At 47.3% G+C, this 21,128-nt stretch overlaps 3 protein-coding genes across 3 annotated transcripts; 1 reads left to right on the plus strand and 2 right to left on the minus strand.

Moving 5' to 3' along the window:
* Positions 1 to 10,377: 10,377 nt before the first annotated feature.
* Positions 10,378 to 11,232, minus strand: LOC131285569 (uncharacterized). Its single transcript, XM_058314429.1, has one exon. It carries the CDS (start codon positions 11,230 to 11,232, stop codon positions 10,378 to 10,380), a length of 855 nt encoding a protein of 284 aa, XP_058170412.1.
* A 1,685-nt stretch (positions 11,233 to 12,917) lies between these two features.
* LOC131285570 (uncharacterized) lies at positions 12,918 to 13,634 on the plus strand. The gene has a single exon (XM_058314430.1). The coding sequence runs from the start codon at positions 12,918 to 12,920 to the stop codon at positions 13,632 to 13,634; it is 717 nt and encodes a 238-aa protein (XP_058170413.1).
* A 4,064-nt stretch (positions 13,635 to 17,698) lies between these two features.
* Positions 17,699 to 20,704, minus strand: LOC131285572 (multiple epidermal growth factor-like domains protein 11). Its single transcript, XM_058314431.1, has one exon. It carries the CDS (start codon positions 20,702 to 20,704, stop codon positions 17,699 to 17,701), a length of 3,006 nt encoding a protein of 1,001 aa, XP_058170414.1.
* Positions 20,705 to 21,128: the final 424 nt, after the last annotated feature.

Here is a 21,128-nt window from a genome sequence, read left to right on the forward strand (position 1 = left end):
CCAGCTTTTCGGTGTTGAATAATTCAACCACTTTTGCCGCGCGAGCGTCAAAAGTTAAAGACGGAACGGGGAGGTCCACCGAGGACCGGAAAAATACCCTGGGCTACGTTTTGCGGTCCCGTTCCAAGGGAGCTGTTTCGCTCCGCAAGAAAACTTCCGACGGAACGGAATGAAACAGAAGAATTGGCAAAGATTTGGACCACGGTGGCTCATCTTTAATTCATGACATCCCTTTCGGCCCGCTCGCAAGTAGCGCTGGTCTCATCCTTCATTTTGTAACTGCCTGGCAGGCATCGGAAAACGCTATCGTGGCCACCACCACCAACAGCACCCCACTGGATATCCTTAACCCGCAGCATAACGGTGTCGAATGCCTCGGAGGCGAGCAAGGCAATGAAAATGAAAATGAACCGATTGAACCTATCCACCACGAATCCAAGGAGGATTGGTCCACCTACTCCTGCCAGTCCATCGCCGTCCACTATCGGCAAACATCGATGATCAATAAATATTCCTAGGCTGCGCTCCGGTCGGTCCCGTTTTGTGTAAGTGTGTGTGTGTGTGTGTGTGTATATTCGTGTGTGTGGCTGCGGGTCGCTTCCGGGCAGGCAGGGATCAACCGTGGCTGATAGCGGCGTCTTCGGCGTTCTTCGCCCGATTCCGGCGAACATCGTGGCATCGTGATCGAGAACCCATTGGCACATAAAATAAATATTCATCTGACAATTGCTCCACCGGCCAGAGCCGGGCCGGGCTCATGACGCTGAAGCGAGCCTTCAAATCGACACATTCGCCCGCACTTTCGACCGCGCAACCCATTCGTTTTGCTCGTGCCCGCATTTAACAGCCTGCCGGCTTGAACTTTGCCAACCGAAGAACGCCCAATGGGTGACGGAAAGGTGGACGGGGGACGAGATTTACCTCCCGGTTGGGGAAACTTTGTTGCGAACGGGTCGAATTAATTTGATAAAACAGCCTGTTCGACAACTTTAAAGCCACTTCGGTGGCTTCCGGGAGCTTGCCCAAGGAAACCAGTTTTTCCCTGACTTAAAGAAAAATGGGTAGTACGTACCATTGGCATAGAATGCATTGCCATATTGATATTGGAGTTCTATTATTTTAAAATAGCCCTTCTCAGCTTTCGTAGCGTTCTTTGTAAGTATTATATATTTCCAAATGGCATTTTCCAAGAGAGTGTGAACTATTTACTCTTTTTAAAGAATGAGATCGATTGTTTTCAATCAGAAACGGATCACAGGGCTAGCAAACTAAGTAGCTGCTTGGAACCCCGAGTTTTCAAGGGCTCCGTTTTACTGTTTACTTTTTCAAACATTCAAACAACAACGATTATCAATTTTAAATCGACTAAACTTGTTTGGTTGAAAAGTAAAAAAGTAAATTATTTATCATTTTGGTTCAATTATATTCGTGAAAAATGATTCCCTTTGAAAGTTGTTGATGTTAAAATAAAATGGAATAACGTTAAGAAACATGTAGTTTAATTTAAATTTGATCCCTTATTAAAATCGTACAGTCTATTAAAAATTTAAAGCTGCTTGGGGCCCCTATAACGCTTAATCCGCCTCTGCGTACAATCAATGAATTCTTGCTGTAAATAGATAAAAACACCCCCCATCAACAAAAATATGTAACGGCCCAGCTGCATTCATATAGTTTCCATTCAGTATCATAAGACCACATAATGTAACTTTCAAAACATTAACAGATGCGTATTCCAAATCAAACGAATCAAAAGTTGATTGATATTTTGATTTATAAATCGTACTTTGAGTAAGGATGTCGTATGCTAAAATACGTTTTAAAACATAAGTTTGTTTTTTATTGATTACTGAAAAAAAAGTTCAATATGTTAAAATTTTCTTGCAGGTTTTTGAATTTCATATCCCCAGAAGTGGCAGCAAATGGTAAAATTATTGTTTATCTGCATTTATTCCATAGTCAAAACAGCTTTGCTTTATCAAACAAAGTACTTAATAATCCGATAAACCGATTAAAAAAGTTCTTACTTCTTGAGTAAGTGAGTTGACAAATAGCAAGGTGCTTATTTCTCCACTTTTGCCTGACTATTGACTTTCGAAAACTGTATAAGAACGTGAGAGCTAATTTATTGCCGAAAGGATAGTTTATTTGTGTTCATGGAGAAAGTTGTTTAAAAATATATTTCCCAATCTCTTGCTTCTATATAGATTTAATCTGATATCCTTTCCCAAAACCAGAATCATCTTTGCAAGTGCAACAGAAGCTGTTCGGAGGCGTTCATAAATAATTTTGAAATGGAAGCACTTTGATATCCAATCGCCGATAGCAGTGTGTTTTTTTCAAAGAAAAGAAAACCTCCTTTTACTTCCCTTTCCCACTTTTGGAATCGAAAAGAGAAGATGATACGCCAATTTCCAGTTAAATTGTAACGAAGTGACCAAACATTGAAACACTGCTGGGACATGAGAAAGAAAGGTAAGCATACAACAGAGAGCGAGGCAAGAACCAGGCTCATCACAACCTCATCGATGGTGAACCAGAAACAATGGTCGATTTTGAATGCAACCCCGATAGCGAACGGTTGATAATGAAAAATGACCAACCGGGTGGGAAATGGAGCAGAACTCCGTCGGTGAGTAAGATTCTTCTCGCCATCTTCTTCGTCTTCTTCTTCGTCGTCGCCATTATCAGGATCGTCTGTGAGGCGGTTGTCGCACGGAATTGAATTGCTTCTTGTCCGGCAGTCTGCTGCGACTTCAATACGCGATAACAGATCCGCACGGCCATGAATGACCGATGCTGCCTCCCTTCCCACCCACCCCTCCCCTCATCTGCATCGTAATCCTCGCGAAGGCACAAACAAGCCCTTCTTTCTTCGGAGCAACTTCGCACACCACTTCGCGACGACCACTTCAAATCAAAACGCTCGCTTCGCGGGGAATCGCGACTGGAAAATGACCAATGGGGTTGCCCACTGGGCTACGGGGTGGTAGAAAATTTCAATAACGATAATAATATTCCATTGTTTTCGCGCCCGTTATTGTTTCGATTCCTGCCACTACCACGGATCTTCTCCGTGCGGTTCCCCGCGTTCGGTTTAATCTGTTCCATATCGTTCGGGCAGCCACTTCCAGCCCCCGGCTGTCCCGGCACGCTGAAAGGAGCTCAGTTTCCCGGGTGGAATTTGTGGTATTGTTTACATTGTCTGCGCTCTGGTGCTGAAGCGAGTTTACCTCTTTTTTTTACTTTATCGTCCTTTAAAAGCCATTTTTCGCCAGCCCTTTCCCGTGGGGTTTGCTGGAAATTGCAATCAGCGTTCGGACGGATCCGGTGGAGCGGAATGTACTGACGAGCTCCTCAGGGGTTTCCTTCTTCCACAGTTTCTTAGCTTAATGGTCGGTTTTAGTACTGACCATCGCGATAACATTGTGCTCTCGAAGTGAGCGAGAAAGAAGCCACCGTTTCGCCGGCAGCTGACTCCATCGAAAAAGCGTGCAGTATGCGGGATTGAGTGGACGCATGATTCCACCGTTTGAGGGAAAGTCCCATGCCATCCGTTGGCTTATTGCTGACCTATGCAGGGTTGACCCACTGAGAGGATTTTCCACTTTCACCCGCTTTAATGATGGCTTCCAAATGTCACAATATTCGCCAGAGTGCAGCAATTCAATGACCCACTATTAGAACTGTTTCCTTCTGAGTTTTATCGAACACGTAATGTACACACACACACTGAGTGGAGGGCAAGATCAGGATTGATTATCTTTCCTTTTGCATCCAACTCCTGGCCGGGAAACATTTCCATTGAAAAATATGCCTCCGCCCTTGGCATTGACAGGGCCCGTTCCACACGCGCCCATTATATTACGACAAGAATAATGAACTCGTTTTGATTATTTGTGTATTCCGCAAACACACACACACACACCACAATGGCGCCCGTTCGGAGGCGACAACTTCCGGGGGCGGAAGCTGGAATTGGGCTGTCGAAAACGGGAGTCGCGCGTGGCTGAACGTGGAGTTCGAGTTATTAATTTTCTCATTCGCATGCAGCTGAGTGAGTGTGTTTCCACCAAATCATAGAAACCGTCTGCCAGGGCGGCGTCTCGCCGAACGAAGAGGCACGAAAGATGACATCGCGTCGTAGGTGGAACGTGGGCGAACATGTGCGTGGATGTGTGTGTGTGTGTGTGTGTGACAAGACGATGGACGAAGAAAAATGACTGAGTTGCCATTTTTATCCGATTTCCCAAACCATCGGCATCCTGGCATCGCCTTTTGTGCTTGCGTCGGTGCGATGGAATGTTCCCTGCGTAGTCCTTTCCGAGAATGAGAGAGAGAGAGAGGAAAAGATGGAAACGCGGAAGCTAAACGAGGGCAAAATGGCTTGCACCAAAGCGGCCGCCGTTGTCGACGAGGCTGTCGGAGCAAAAGGATTCGAGATACATCTGATCCTTTCGCTGCGTTCGTCGATGAAGTCGGTGCGGTGTAGGAAGGAAACGTCGTAAAAAATGTTTATTGCTGCGAAGAAGAGTACGCTACGTCGCGCAATATACGGAATGGGGGCGAGCTGCTGCTTACATGAAGTGGATGAAACTTCGGGAGATGGGTTGCGCCCGAGCGAAGTTATGAAATGAACAGCTCGCAGGCGAAGGAAGAAAAATCGAAGCACCACACCGCCCATGACAAAGCGGTCCGGTACGCGGAATAATAACAAGTAACCGATTCGTTTCCCTTTCCTTTCCCCCACCCCAGGCGGGTTCCCCTTTTTCCCCCCACTTGCGATCGTAATCTTTTCGCGATCGCCCCGTTGTCCCGCGCTGGAGGACGTAAAGGATGTGCCGGACGCACCCATGGAAGCTTATTTTTTAAATGTCATGAAGTGGCACGGCTACCAGCAACTGGTAGCGCAACCTCGGTAGCGTCTTCGGTGGAGCGCAAGGAACGGTGGTCACGAGGAAATAAATTTTCCTCGCCCGCCTTCTCGAGGCGGAGTGCGTCCGTGAAAGTGCGACCGTCCACCGGGAAGCAGCCGACGAGTGGAGGAAGACCTTAGTGGAGGGGTTGGTAACGAGGCAAGTTTGCTGATAAGATTGTCCGATAAGACCCGCACAGCCGAAGGCACCGAAGAAGCAGCCGCAACGTCAGCGCTCCCGAAATGGAAGCGAACATTCCCGGCCATTGCTTTGTCTTCAAGGTGCTTCGAGAGAGGAGGTCTGGAAAAAAGCGGGCGAAAACACTCCTCCGACCAAGCGCAATGGCTTGTTTTGGGGTTTTGGATGGTTTATTGAGAGATTTACCAGACGCCGGTCTGAAGCTGGCCGCAAATTTGCTAGCCGTGATTTCCCGAACGCGGTAGTTTGATAAAGGAAACTCAGTACGGTTGGAATACTACGGAACGATCTGGATCGCAACTGAAGTGCTAAGAGACGTCGCATTCGAAATGATATCCTTTGTGGTGCTGTTTGGATTTCGTTTTGACACAAACATGCACATGGAGTAATATTTCCCAGTTTTTAAGTAACAACTCCCTTCTGTATCTTGATGCAAACTCTTCAGAGCTATCAGTTTCTGCCCGAGCGACGTCACTCATCAATGTAATTGAAAAATTCTCCAAAGCTGATGTTTGAGTGGCACGCCAACTTTTGCAAGCAATTTGCTGTCGGAATGTTGAACAGAAACTGTTACACTTGCCCTTCCGCGGACCATCACCCAAGGTAGTTCCCAATCATCAGTCATTCAAGTCATTGAGTCAAGCCGCACCTGTCAATAGCTCGTCCAAGCGCCGCGTCGGTCTTTTCTTGTCCAAAACTTTGGACCCCACCGGGTTTGCGTAATGAACTGTAAATGAACGGCACTTTTAATTAAATTCAACGTCAAAAAGTTTCGGTTTTTCCAGGACGTTATCGGACGGATTTCCATTAGGCTTGCTGTAGCTAGTGTTTTTTTCTCCCTTATTGAAGGTGCTGTTCTTGTCACTGTCAGAAGTGCGGACCAGAAGTGCAAAGAAGTTAATCATGCGAAACTGAACCTGTCTTGAGGAGGACAAGTTTGACTCTTTGTGACCAGGTGCAAACAGATCAATTTGTTCTGACGCATTTCCCAGAATGCGAGTGGTGTTTTATTGTTGTTCTAACCAAATTAAAATTATGTTTAAAGTTGTGGTAATCTTTTTTCATTATCTTTGATATGATTTCTCTACCTTAAAACCTAGTAATTGTTTAGAACTGCTAATATCTCAAAAGTTTGTTTAACGTTTGGAAGTTAGAACGTGTTCTGTTCGATTACGATAATGACCAAATCTCCCTAACGCAACGAAACGATCCAATCGGTCTGAAATAGTTCAATCAAATGACAAATACAAAAAAAACCTACCGAATGTCAAACAACAAACCTGAAAGCTAACTTCGAGAGGTTTTCACACAATTTCTACCTATCCACATAGTTCTCCAAACCCAGACACATTTTCTCAGGATGTGGAAAGTGTCGCGAGGTTGTATTCCTTACATCAATCGACCGTTTTGAGAAGAAGTTACCGTTTTAAGAGAAAAAAAATCTCATCTACCGCTCAGAGTGAGGAACCGAAATGGAGTTCCGGATGCTGGAGTGAGGATGAAAAATTACTTTCCTATTTGTTTCCCTCGCCCTGTTTCCTGTGTCATTGACATTTTGGTTTTGATAAATAACTTCCGTGTGTGGTTGATATGTTTTTGCACCTAGAGGTGTGTTTTTTGCTCCTTTCTAAAGTTTTCAAATTCCTTCTCAAAGAACCACGACGGCAAAGGTATTACTCAGGTGGGGGATGGAAAATCGAAACAAGTCTGCTCAGCAAAAACTTTCATCCAGGCAGTGATTTGGAGGATGTAGTAAAATAGACTCGTGTGCTTTCTCGGCGGAAGAAAGAAGTTTTTCCATTTTGTTGCATAAGAACCTGAGGGTGAGCGTAAGAAATTTGTAACAAACTCGAATGGGGAAGATTCTCCGTTCGGGTTTGGAAGTGAGTGGAAATCAATAGTTGATTACTTCATCACGGTAGCAACTTCTCAGGAAGGAAAAGTCCTAAGCCGTGAAGTCGTTGGAGTTTTTCCCCAAAATATCCACCCTTATGGAGCGATTTGCTGCAGGCAAAAGGTGATGGGTAACTACCATTGCTGTCCCCTAGCAGAAGTTTATTCGTAGCGCAGGCTTTCGTAAACGCAGGAAATGATTATGATAACATTGAAAGCCACTCATGTACGGATCAACAGGGAAGCTCCAGAAACGTCCCCAAATCGTTCGAAAGAACGTTGAGCCAGCATTGGTTCATGGGCGCAAACAAACAACGAACTCATAAAATGCATCCCGGTAGCATATGATCCACTTAGGAGGCCTGCATGTTGGGCGTAACAACCGGGTGGATTTCTGTTGTTCAACTACCCACTCCTTGTTTTGCATCACAAACTCGTCCGGGGAGTTCTAGTCAACAAATTCACCTGCGAGAGGAAACCGGGGATGGTTTTGATAAATTTCTCTCGATTGAAAGGAGCTTAACAAAGGTTGGCATATTTCGATTTGGAAATTTTGTCCACTCCCTCCACACACCTCAGCCTCTGGGCAGGGAACCGTTGAATGGACTTTGGGATTTTCCGGGTTCGCTTCATCCCTCCGTTTAGGAGTCCGGCAAAGTGTTGTCGCTCGGCTGGAGTTTGGCGTGTTTTGGGAGCCATTCGGACGAGTCGGGCAAACAATGACCGGAAAACAAATTTTCCCAACCAAGCAGAAGTGCGAGATAAAGCTAGCAATGGGTTTGCTTTTCCCATTTCCGGCACTATTGTTTTTTCGTGCTCACCATTAGAATGTTTGTGTTACTGTGCGCGTTTGTGTGCCGTGTAGTATGGGTGCCGGTTTTAACCTTTTGTCATTCATCAACGCGAGATGAAATAGAAGGTTTGGGTTTGAAAAGGATTTCCACTGAGAGCAGAACATCTACACAGTCGATCGTGTAAGTCTCCGTCCAAAAAGTAATAGCTTTGCGATCAAATGCTGCCAATTAATACTATAAATTTCTTTGTACAACAAAGCAAACGATGGCCGAGGTGATGTATTTAACTTTCATTTGTTTCCTTCTTTATTCGAGTTTTTAATAGGAAAAACAGCAACAAATGCAAGCAATTCGTACGCTTTAATCTCTGCAACCATCCTTAACTCTTACAAAACCCTGGTGCCATCTTTTTTCCATCGGTAGATCTAAAGGAATCAGCCGAGGTTGATGTTTGCTCCTTCCAGCATCTATAGAGAGGACGCTCCTTTTCTCTGCAATCAGTACGATGTGGAGACGTTTTAATCCAATTTGAGGGATTTCAAAGAATACATACAGGACCCCCATCCCCGTACGGAGCGGTCTCAGGGGTTGCATGATGATGGCTGGAAGAAGCTTCTGTCAACGAGAAGAAAAGCTTGTGGGGGTGGAAAAAAGGTGACCCGGGAATTGAAAAGCCTAAAAATAATCCCTCATTTTTTCGTTGTAATCCTACATGTCAATACAACTTACCATACGGGAGAGCTCCGGGTCTAAACTTGGGACGCACGCTCTGTGTGACAATTCTTTCCATCGGCCCCTTTTTTCGCATTTCCCATCGTTGGGCATTGGGGGCGTGTTGTTGGGGGGGGATTGTGATTCGGTGAGGATACAATCAATTTGCCAAGATGACGCAAACCCACCCGATAGGACAGGACAATGACATAAGGGATTTTTCACGAGATGCTGGTGGAACATTTTGTTGTGGTCTTTCGACCTTGTAGCCAGGTGGAGACATATCCTTTTTCGTTGAGTCTGGGATTAGTTAACGTTTTCTGTAACCGAATAATAAAGCCCATTAGTCGAAACGTTATGCTGTGTCGGTCATACTGTGAGCTGGATTGATTTATGTGTCGTAGATTTTTATGGAAAATTGTATCATTAGACTTTGCTGAAAGAAATAAGAGAAGTGTCAAATGTTTCCAATACAAAATTTGAGTAACTAGACCGCAATAATACTATATGTTATTTACGAGCTTCACAAAATTCTTCATACACGTTTTGGGCGATATCCACTTACACTTTACAGCTTTAGTTGCAACGTATTCGAAGGACACGCGACATACAGAATTAAAAACGCTTCGAAACCTGACCGTGTGCCAGAAATGCCGGAAGGATCATGGACTGCTCGTGTAACATCTGTCGCTCGGAGATGAGTTTATGAACCGCAGCCTTCCAGGACCTGACCCGATCATCCTGAACCCGAACTACAGCGACATAGTGGTTGCAACATAAGACTCCTTCGCGTCTTCCCCTTCACCCAGCCACCTCGCGAAACACCAGAACGGCGCACAAGTTTGTGACGATGCGGTGAAGTCCCATAAAGAGCAATTAATTATCTCTCGCTATGTCTGCTGCTGTGGAGTTTCGGTGTTGCTACCCGTTTCGGGGTTGAAAAAAAAAACTCCCGTTGCACCATCTTCAAACCGGTGGCGGATAAATTATGACCCATTTTCGGAGGAAAACCCCGCTCGGCGAATGATTTTCCAACCCATTTCAGCCATTCGCGCTCGCCATAGACAAACGGTAGACTTCTTGAGTTCGCGGTAAAAGAGTTGCTTCGGTAAACCCACACACCATACTGTGTTTAGTTGTTGTTTCAGTTTTTTTTAACCATTCGGTTCGGGGAAGGAGTTAGTAAAAAAAACTGCACACCACAGCTTAACAACATTTGGCCCGACATGACCCATAAACAACGTTCGGGCTGCGGAAAAACCCCGAGCATCCGGGCTCGGAGGCTGGGAAACGCGCGGGCATGACATTTAGGATGTTATTATTTCAACGCCCACGATTAATTATGCGTAACGACGAGACCTGCTGACATGACACGGTACTAATGTTTTCCTCTTTTTATGTGATCCTTGTTCCCCTCGTTCTGGTGCCGTTCTTGTTCGGGCAGTTTCCTTACCCACGGTTGATGTCGTTTCTTTCTGCTAGCAGCCGGTTTCGAGTTTCAGAAGTGCCTTCCACAAGGAGAGCGATTCGTCCTTTTCTTTTTCCCGGGAAATCCAAATCGAACCGGAAGAGTCTATTTGTATGGAGTTTTGGATGGTATGAGTGGCGAAAGATCGACATCTGAATGTCATTAATGGATGGAACTTCACCAGGCGGAGATTAATGGTGGATGAGCGCATAATGAGTGCTAGAAATTGGGCAAATCATGCCTACATGGATGCAAAATGTATCGTTTATCACGTCAAAGGAAAGGTTAGAGTACAGTCTAAGTATAAATGCATGTTTTTATATTTTAATTAGAAAACAAATATGTTCTTATTTTTCTTTTACTCTTAGCAGCCTCTAACATCTTCATTACACTAGCTTCACTGGAGCTCCCTTCCGAGAATTGGCCGACAGGAGTTCACATTTCCCGGCAGGCAGAGGGAAAACCGTTCGCTGAACACCTGGAATCGGCCGCACTCGCGTTCGATCGGAATCCAGAGCGTGCAGGAGATGTAGCGCGTGCAGAACTGCGGATGGGGCAGCACACCGAACGAAACATTGTTCCGGCGGCAGATATCGCTTGGGACGGGCTGGACGTCCTCCGGCGCGATGGTGCTCGTGGTCGGAAGCAGCGTGACCGTGCAGGAGTTCGCATCACCCGGCAGGCACATGAACAGTCGCTCGGAGAACACAAAACCACGGCGACAGGAGCGCTCCCGGGCACGTCCCAGCAGGCAGCTCACGTACTTGGTGCAGTCCTCGGGATGCAGCATGGAACCGAGGATGATGCCGCGGCACATGTCGCCGGGAAGCGGATAGGGATCGCCCTCCTTGCGGCACGTGCGCTGGCTGCCGGGCACGCAGGTGATTTCGTCCAGATCGAAGATCGAATCCGGTGGGCAGGTCTCCTCGGTGGCCACCTCCTTGTAGCAGGAGATCCACTTGTAGCAACTGGTCGGGTGCTCCAGGATACCAATCAGCAGACCGTCACAGGGATTTTTCACCGCATCTTCGTTGTCCTCTTTGCTTTCGACGCTCTCCAGCGAGGCAGGTTCCGGTGTGCCACCAACGGGTGGTCTGACTCCACCTGATCCTCCACCACCTCCACCACTTCCACCACCTCCTCCACCACCACCACCACCAGGTGGCCGCCTGAACGGTGTTTCTTCGACTTCAGCAAAGACGGCTCCAACCAGCACAACCAGTGCCACAAACGCTAGCTTTGACTTTGACATCGTTACTTAATTTCGATTCTCCCGCTCGATAACCTTCACTTACAGGTGTTTGGTACTGTCTGAATCCAACTCGAAACCTTAATCTGCTTATATACAGCACTGCACAGTGTATTGAAATACTGTAAATCACTCCACGGTTGCGGTTTAAAGGGAACAAAACATCCGATGATTAAATCGGCAAAGTAAGCCGTCACTAATCGACTCTGATAAGCCGTCTTGTGACCCTTATCAGCACAAATCGGTACCACGATGATCTTCAATATCCGGATGGAATCTGGCCAATGTTTTCGATAACTTTTATTGGGCCAACGGAAGGTGGAAACGCACGTTCCAGATTGGGTCCGTAATAGTGGCTATATAAATCGCCTCCCATGGACCCACCTTCCAGGCCGTACGGTTAAAAATAGCTTCCAAGCTAAGTTTGGTTTCCCTATAAGGAAATAAATGAAGCAAAGTCATCGCCTATTCCCAGGTGCTTGATTGTTTGTGCGGTTTGTTTTTGTGGGGAAACACTGCCGGAAAATGATTCGATCGTCGACATATCTCACAAGTTTAATGAATGAATGGAGCCATGATTCAACGGTTTCGGCTCGATCTAACCTTTGAGATGCTGCATTTTGGAGAGGAATTTGTGAGCATGAAGAATTTGTGAGAGTGTGTTGAAATCGTAAAGGAAAAAAGTACTTTTGATGTATGATCAAAAAAGACCTATGACTGGTTAAGTTTTTGTTTCTTTTTTATTTACTACTCGTAGAAATAGGAAATATAAAATTCTCTTAAATATAAAATTCTCTTAAATAATCCTCGACCTTTCCTACAACAGTTTCCATATCAGCCTTAGACATTTTGTTTCTTTTAATAAAATCTGTTGGGAAAGGACTGAATTGTATAATTTGGTGCAACTTCTATAACATGATCCGATTTCACACGTGAAACCTTAAACCAAAATGAAAATCATCGTAGATAACCGTGTTATCCTTTACGGCGGGTAGGTGATAGACTTTGAATTTTGTGTTAAATGTGTTGCAAAAATCTTTGAAACAAGTATTTCTTTGTTTAAGTAATCTTGACTGCAAAATCAACGAATATTTTGTGGGTGGAAATATTTCGTATTTATATTTGAAATGTAACATTTTCTTTGCGTACAACTTGGCTTAGTGAAATGTTTCAGGTCGGCCTGGCTTATTGAAATATTTCGTTAAGCCACTTTCCTCCTAAAAGTATGCAACAAAAATAACTGGCTTAAGTCCTATTCAAAATTTCGTAAAATTGTTACAGTTACGTTAACAATTTGCTGATAATTACAAATTTAAAGCTGATTTGTAGCTTTCGTGGGAAACTTTTCGCTTTTTATGGTGATCATTTTCCCAACAGGTAAATTCCTCGAACAGATCATAAAGCGCTATCACCATAATCAACATAGCGATATGCGAAGATAGTTGGGCGATTATTGCAATTCTCTTATCTTGTGTGGGCCATCAATTGCAATTGTACGTGTTTACCTGGATTAACGGTGGTCATAAAGACTGGGTATCGAGGGAGCACACTTCCCGGAAAAAGATCTGAAGCTACGACCACCCGGCTTGACAACTACTTATCAACGAGGGTTGGATAAAATGATTGGCACCAAGCAGACAGTGCTTTAGTTGCCACTGTACAACGTCCGAGAAAGCAGTCTCATTAGCATGATTCTGAAGACAGTGTTCGTGAGCTTGCTTAGTTTTGTGAGTTTGTATCAGTCGGTCACTGCCTCACTGGAGACCGTCTGTGATGGTATTCGGTTTGCGACCCTTCCCCATCCGGATGATTGCCGAAAGTACGTGGTGTGCTCGCTGGGAAAACCAAGCGTCCAGGAGTGTCCAAATGGGTCCGTCTTCAACCCCACGGTACTATTTTGCGTGCTAGAATCGCAGTTTCCATGCAACGAGGGAACAACATCCGGCCTGCCAGAGACTTCACCGACTGAACCACCGTCTCCACCGACTGAGCCGAGCACCGTAGAGCCGGGATGTTCTGAACTACCGTCGTGGGAGGCATACTTCTGTCGGGACGTGCGCCGAACACTCGTCGCCAATCCGATGAACTGCACCCAGTACATCAACTGTCGATCGGATCCGCCACGAAACTATCATTGCCCACCGAACACTGTCTACAGCGGACTCTACCAAGACTGCCTACCTGGAAACGAACGATCCTGCACGATAGACTCCGTTCCCGAGGATTTCTGTGAGGGACGGGCTGACGGAAGCTTTGCACATCCCTTCCAGTGCAACCGCTTTCTGAGTTGCGTCCGACAGCAGCTCCGCCACGAGGCCTGTCCCCCGTTTTTTGTGTTCGACCCACGGGTGTCACACTGTGTAGTGGGCAATGCGATCGCCTGTTCAAGCCTCTTGAGTGAATGATGCAACTAACAAACCCTTCCTGTTTACTTCCAATAAAGTGCACATGTTTGATAAGTCATTTGGCCAACGAATTTCACGTTTAACATTGTTTCACCGGTGTGAAGTGTTCTTCACTTCACTTTCTTTTTATATAAAAGAACGACCGTCGCCAGACCCAATTCAGTTCGTTGTTGAGGCAAGATGTCTTTCCAAGTGTTTTTACTAAGTGTCTCGTTGGCTATTCTGGGTCAAACGTTGGCAGAGACGACAACAGTATCGGAGTCGGATTCAACCTGGTTACCCGAAAATTCTACGGAAACAAGCACTGAGTCGTTGTCATTAAACTGCAGCGGCATAAGCCGTGGGATCGTGATGCATCCGTCGGAGTGTAATAAGTTCGTTTTCTGCCACCAGAATCACGCTTTCGATGTGGAATGTCCGCAAGGTGAGATTTTCTCGTGGAAAACGCTCTCCTGTGGCGCCGACTACATATGCTCCGAGTATTTCGAGGGACACGGAAGCAAATACTCGCTGGAGTCGGAGGCTTGCAAGCGACAAACGCAAACCTACGCCGAGCATCCGTACGAGTTTGCACAGTACGTGGATTGCGCGACTCTAACAACGCGGAGCTGCCCCAGCAATCGGATTTTCCGCTGGAAATATCAACGGTGCCTGCCGGGCTCGCAAGCTACTAACCAACTGCAATCGGTGTCGGCTAATTGTGGTTTCTGGGGTAAAAAGGGCCATCCTTACTTGTGCGAGAGGTACTTCCAGTGTCGGTTCTGGATTTCGTCTGAGAAAACGTGCCCAAGTGGATCGATTTACCATTCGTCGTCGGAAAGTTGTCGCCGCGGTAACTTCCAGACTTGTCAATATGCGTAGTAGACTATACAGTCGATATCCGATATACACGGTACTCGACATACGCGGATTCGAAGATACGCGGTTTTCAAAATTTGACAGTAGATTGGGTTTATTACTTCGTAAATGTAAACTCCTGAGATGTACAACCACACGAATAAATATTTAAATTACACATTTGCATAACTTACGCTTTTTATTTCGTTTATTGCAATTTATATTGTTTAAATACGCTTGCCTTGCGTTCATATTAACGGACACAGTAAAATTTTTAACATTCTGTGATACATGTACACAAGAACTCGATCTCTTAACTTTTAGTATAAGCTATGTGTCAAGCAATATTCGAGATACGCGGGTTTCTCTGGTCCCCATTATCCGCGTAAGTCGGATATCGACTGTAGTTGTTTTTTAATCGTACGTTCATTGATGAAAATGCTTTAGAGTGGAAGAATAAACATGCAATGGAAAGTAAATGGAAGAACAGATTACAATTGTTTGTAAGCGTACTTGAAACACTTTTCAATCACACGTTATAGATAACGGCACTGACACTCTTCACTACCAAACAGAAAAGACCCTTTCTAACGCACCTTCAAGAACTGGTACAAACTTCCATGAAAGTTCCCTGCGTTCGTCACTCCGGTATACATGAGACTATGTCGCCGGGAGGTGCTTTCGCCCCAGTGCTCCTTAAAATCCCCTCAGCATGAACAATAATCTGCTCTATTTTGAAATGGTCAAGACGGGCTGACCCAAAGTTAGGGAACCCCCATTATTTAAAGTAAGCCAAACATTGAAAAGAGCGAAAAAAGGCTGACCGAATGATGAAGTTACCGGCGCTTGAAATGACGCTAGCGATGCGGCGAGATTCTACACCGTTACAACAAGGGTTGTTATTTATTTATTGTATGTAATACTAGTCGCGTCGAGAAAGCGAACTGGTTGTGCCGTTATCTCGCAATGACTTCAGTTGATTGTGTACGAACAGACTTAATCAAATGTACCAACCAATCTTTAACAAATATTCCAGAAAATCGCTTTGGCACCTAGAGTATTCAATAAGAATAACTGACTTACAACTGTATAGTGAATAACTGTAAATAAAGAAGATCGTAGAAAAAAATTGATGTTGTTGCAGTGACGATCACAATTAAGTGATCATAACGCATTGATTGTTTTTTTCATTGATGAAAAACGTTTTAACAATACTTCTTACCACCAATGGAAGACACCAGTTTCGTAAGAATTAGATTTGAACCTAAGTACGACTCAACGAAAGCTTCATACATCTCCAATGCGAACCGTTTCGGTGCTGCGTCCGTCAGTAGCTTTGACACTTGGCTTGTCCCCCGCTTTCGTGATTGACTCTACGATATCGTTCGAGCCTCTTAAGTCAATGAGAAAAATCACACGAGCTTCTTGTTAGCTTGGCGATAAAGTGTCTGCGCGTGTTATTTAAACTAACCAGAAGCTTTTTTATTTTGTCTTTTCAAGTGTTCCCTACTTTACTTTATTCTTATATAAAAGAATCCTCGTCGCCAGACCAATTCAGTGCTTCTTTGAGGCAAGATGTCTTTTCGATTGTTTTTGTTTGGTATCTCATTGGCCGTTTTGGGTCAAACGTTGGCCAGAACGGTGAGTTGGTGGGAAACAGAAATTCCTTGGACAACAAGAACGTGGCCGGAAACAACAACAACGCCGACTGCAGCATGGCCGAGTACCAAAGAGCCGACTACAGAAGAGCCGACAACAGTAAGCTCGACAACAGTAAGGCCAGAAAGTACTACAGCACCATGGATTTATATGACCACTTTCCATCCGACATCGCTTTGCATCGACGGAAGGAATGGTATCGTAATGCATCCGTCAGAATGCGATAGGATCGTTTTGTGCAAAAGGGGTATGGGAACGGAGTATGTGTGTCCGTATGATCAGATTTTCTCGTGGGAGACGCTTTCCTGTGGCACCGAAAATAGATGTTCCGAGTATTTCGAAGGACATGGAAACAACTTTTCGCTGGAATCGGAGGCTTGCTTCCGACAAACACAAACCTACGCCGAGCATCCGTACGAGTTTAAACAGTACGTGGATTGCGCGAATCAAACAATCCGGAGCTGCCCCAGCGATCACATCTTCCGCTGGGATTATCAACGATGCCTTCCGGGCTCGCAGACTACAAACCAACTGCAGCCGGTATCGGCCGAATGTGGATTCTGGGGTAAAAAGGCGCATCCTTACTTGTGCGAGCAGTACTTCCAGTGTCAGGGCTGGGTCCCCTCACTGACATCGTGCCCACATGGATCGATTTTCCATGCACCATCGAACGGTTGCCGTAGCGGTAACTTCCAGACGTGCCAGTATGCGTATTAGACTGGAGGGGTAGTTCAGGAAATTGCCAGAAAAAGATTAAATAAACTTGCAGTGCAGAGCAGCTGGAAACACGGTTTATTGATGTTTAGGCGCGTACTTGTTAAACATTGGTAATCACACGTGATAGATAAGGGCACCGGAACGCATCGATTAAGAAATACACCCTCACTATCTACCAAACGGAAAAGAGCTCTCAATAACGCATGTTCACAAACTGGAGCTTACTTCTATCACGGTTTCCTTATCACTTGATATCACAGAGTGTAGCAAAGTATCGCCATCAGCAGCACCTTCAATGCCAGTGTCAAATAGGGAGCGTTCGTCATAGCAGTGTCCAACTCGTCGTTGTCAGCTGCAGGTTCGTCTGGCGCGTCGGTTGACCGGACGGGACTAGATGTTGACGAATCATTCACCCTGGTTCACAGAAAAGACGATTAAAAACACCTTGCCTACCTTGTTGGCCTTTCTAGTTCCACTACCAACCTTGTTTCTTCTTCTGAAATGTGACGTGCTGGGAGTCCCAAGAGTGCGCGAATTCCCCCAAAGGGAACCCTCGCCGTGTCCCAGCGCTTGAGGTAGCTTTCACCACTGGTAACGGTGGCCAACAGACAGCAGAGGAGTACGACAACCGTGAAAGACCACCACGAGGGTGTTGGTTTCATTTCCACCGGTCTACTGCGGCTGTCGGATGCATAAGATTACGAGCCACCCAGGTGAACCCCGCGCAGAGGCGCGCGTATCGGATAAGCGCTATCAGTGCTGCAGTGAGCGAAGTGCGATAAATCGTGTGCGCGATTACGATAAGGCAATGTCTTTATTGATCGTCGACCAAAACAACTAAGAAATTAAGTCTAGGAGGGAATGCAGGTTTCCTGATTGCCCGGTGCGCAGTCGCGAATTGCTCCAACGAAGATATGATTCGGGGGGCAAGAGAGGATGTCTGTTTCGCCGGCCGTGCAGCGGATAAACAGGTAGCAGAGTAGCGGATGGGTGTAGTTGCCATCGGGACGACCTTCGCAGACGGAAATGATCGGCGGTTCGGTGGTAATCGGCGCGAGACTGCAGTCTTCCGCGTTTCCGGTGGCGCAGATTAGGAACTCTGGGTGGAGGATTTCCCCTTCCGGGCAGCGCAGGGCGGATGTGATACCGGAGGTACACAGTAGGAACAGCTCGCAGCCACCAGGATGTGGGAGGACGCCATCGGGACGGCCCATACAAACCGTATCCAGTAGTTCACAGGTGTTGGGGTTTCCAGGGACACAGCCTCGCGTCTGGATAAGGAAAATAGTTCCCGGTCGGCAGATCTCAACCACTGGTTCGCCACCCCAACACTGCACCGAAGCCGTGCAATCGGTTGGGTGCGGGTAGATGACTCCGTCCGCACGGCCAGTGCACATGTTTTCAATCGGATCAAAGCTACAAGTATTGACATCTCCGGGAACGCAGAATTGAGCGTCTGGCCGTAGGATTTCCCTATCCGGACAGGGTAAGACCTGAACGCCTCCGTCCTGACACCAAATGAAGTGTCCACAGAGGTTCGGATGCTCGATAACCCACTCATCCGGACGGTTTTGGCACACCCCATCGAGGAACTGGCAGGTTGCGGTGTTACCCGGACGGCACGTTGAACTCGGTGCGTGTAGAATTTGCCCGATCGGACAAGATGAAACCGTTGCAACCTCTCCATTGCATTGCACGAACAATGCACAATCGCTCGGATGAGGATAGATCGAACCGTCCGACATACCTCGGCACATCGTTTCCACCGGGTGGAACTGACAGGTATCACGGTCTCCAGGGGCACAGAACTCCGCGTTGGCATTAAGAATCTCCCCGGGGGGACATGGAAGTGCTACGGCCGTGTTGGCCATGCAGATGATGTACACATCGCACTCGTTTGGATGTTCCAGTATAGCACCATCTGGCTGGCCAAAGCAGATACCTGCAGATGGGGCACAGGTTTGCGTATTTCCCGCAACGCACTGTCCCTCACCTGGTATGAAAATGTTTCCTGGAGGACATTGAACGAAGAACTCCACTCCGGCCTGGCATAAGATGAAGCTGGAACACACGTTGGGATGTTCGATCGGTCCATCTGGCTGGCCGATGCATAAACCTACGAAGCGCTCGCAGGTGTCCACATTCCCAGGAACACAGACCCTCGAGGGAGCATGAAAGATGCTGCCCGGTGGACAGCGATCGACGATCGACGTTCCTTGCTCGCAGCGCACAAGCAGCGTACAGTCTTCCGGATGTGGGAACGAAATGGAGTCCGGTCGATTGGAGCACATACTCTCCACCGGTTCGAACTCGCAGGTAGCCGCATTGCCAGGAACGCAGAATTGTATCTCAGGGCGCAGGATCTCACCGAGCGGACATTGGTTTACGGTTGGTCTTCCGTCAGTACACCAGATGAAAAAGTCACAACGATCGGGATGCTCCAGCACCGTACCATCGGGAACGTTGGCGCAAACGCCCGTCAGCGGAATGCACGTCTGCGCGTTACCCGGAATGCAGGACTGACTCGGTGCGTTGAAGATGTTCCCGGCTGGGCAGGAGTTCGACACGGTTTGCCCATCGACGCATGCAACAAACTGACCGCAATCGGTTGGATGTGGAAGCAAAAGCCCCCCAGGGCGACCCGTGCACATTGTTTCCAGCGGGAATCGCTCGCATGTTTGCGGATCTCCCGGAACGCAGAACTGAGCGTCGACACGCAGGACTTCACCAGGTGGGCAGGGGTTTACGAACGCGTTGCCTCCTCGACAAATGATGAACAACTCACAGCGATGTGGATGCTCCAAAATGGTGTCATCTGGTTGCAAATCACAGAGTCCCTCCGTAACGAGACACGTTTCAGCGTCACCAGCGGCACAAGTTCCCGTTTGTGGGTTGAAGATGGTTCCAGCCGGGCAGCTCATCACGGTTGCCGCACCGTTGGCGCAAGATAGGTAGAGCTCGCAGGAGTCCGGATGCGGCACGAACCCTGGAGGGCGTCCAACGCAAGCCGTCTCCACCGGGCTGAACTGGCACGTCTCCCGATTGCCTGGCACACAGAAGCGTATGTCCGGTCGGAAGATCTCACCCGGAGGACACACGAGGACGGACGCTTCACCGAGCGAGCAGAAGACGAACAGGTGACACTCGTTGGGATGTGGTCGAAGATCGTTCGCTACGCCACGGCAGACCTCCACCGTTGGGGTGCAAGTGTCCGTGTTGCCCACCACACACCTGCCTACGCTCGAATCGAAGATAAGACCACGCGTACACTCTCTCACCGCGGTCTGCCCCGCGCTGCACTCCAGATACTGCCGACAGTCAGTCGGATGGGCAATAGCTCCATCGGGTCTTCCTACACACAGATTGCCGACGTCCAGCACTTCGCAGGTATCCCGATCTCCCAGCCGACACGAACCATCCTTCTGCGACCAGATCTCCCCATCCGGGCAGGTGTACCGATTGGGCTGACCGAGCGTGCAGAACACAAACTTCCAGCACTCGTTCGGGTCCGGATAGAAGGCGTACGACACACTCGAGCAGACCGCGTTCCAGTCCGGCTCGGATCGATCCGTGCACTGCTCTCGGTCACCTGGAACGCACAACAGCGTGTCGGAATCGAACACTAGACCCGCCGCACACTGGTACACGATCGGTCGCTCGAAGGTGCACGAGATGTACACGTGGCACAGGGTCGGATCGGGATGCGGGAAAATACCAGCGTTCACACCGACACAAACCGACTCGACGACGGGATCGTTGTCGGCCGTGGGGAACTGGATCAGCTCACTCGACACCGGCAGAACCGCTAGCAGGGTCACGAGGGCTCCTGCTAGGGCCAAGGGTAATTTCAATATCATCTCACTGGTGGAACTCTTCGTAGGCGTTCCGTTACTCACTGAACCGTTCCCGGCGCACGGGCTGGTCATTTATTGAGACAAGAAAGCTGACCGCTCATACCGCCAGTGAGACGATTATCAGCCGTTGACCATAATTCGGCCCGATTTATGTGCTGATAGGAAGTTTACGAGCGTTTTTTTATCACACCGGAACACCGGCCTGGTTCCGATAAGCGCCACCGCGTGGAGCGGAGAAAATATCGAAAACAATCGAAGCAATTGGGCTCGCCGTAGGGTGTGTTGGGGCTTAAACGGGACCACGGGGACCTTGAAATACTTTGATAGATGAAAGACTGCAAAAATAAAGAAAGTTGGACATAGCTGTCTGAAGTAGATTTGATTGAGTATTAGTCTTTTTAAATTGCGGATATGAAAATTCCCAAAA

Source organism: Anopheles ziemanni, chromosome 3 (assembly GCF_943734765.1).
Source record: "Anopheles ziemanni chromosome 3, idAnoZiCoDA_A2_x.2, whole genome shotgun sequence".
Lineage (NCBI taxonomy): Eukaryota > Metazoa > Arthropoda > Insecta > Diptera > Culicidae > Anopheles > Anopheles ziemanni.

Coding starts and splice junctions, on each gene's coding strand:
- LOC131285572 (XM_058314431.1), bottom strand. CDS start 20,704: ATGATATTGAAATTACCCTTGGCCCTAGCAGGAGCCCTCGTGACCCTG.
- LOC131285570 (XM_058314430.1), top strand. CDS start 12,918: ATGATTCTGAAGACAGTGTTCGTGAGCTTGCTTAGTTTTGTGAGTTTG.
- LOC131285569 (XM_058314429.1), bottom strand. CDS start 11,232: ATGTCAAAGTCAAAGCTAGCGTTTGTGGCACTGGTTGTGCTGGTTGGA.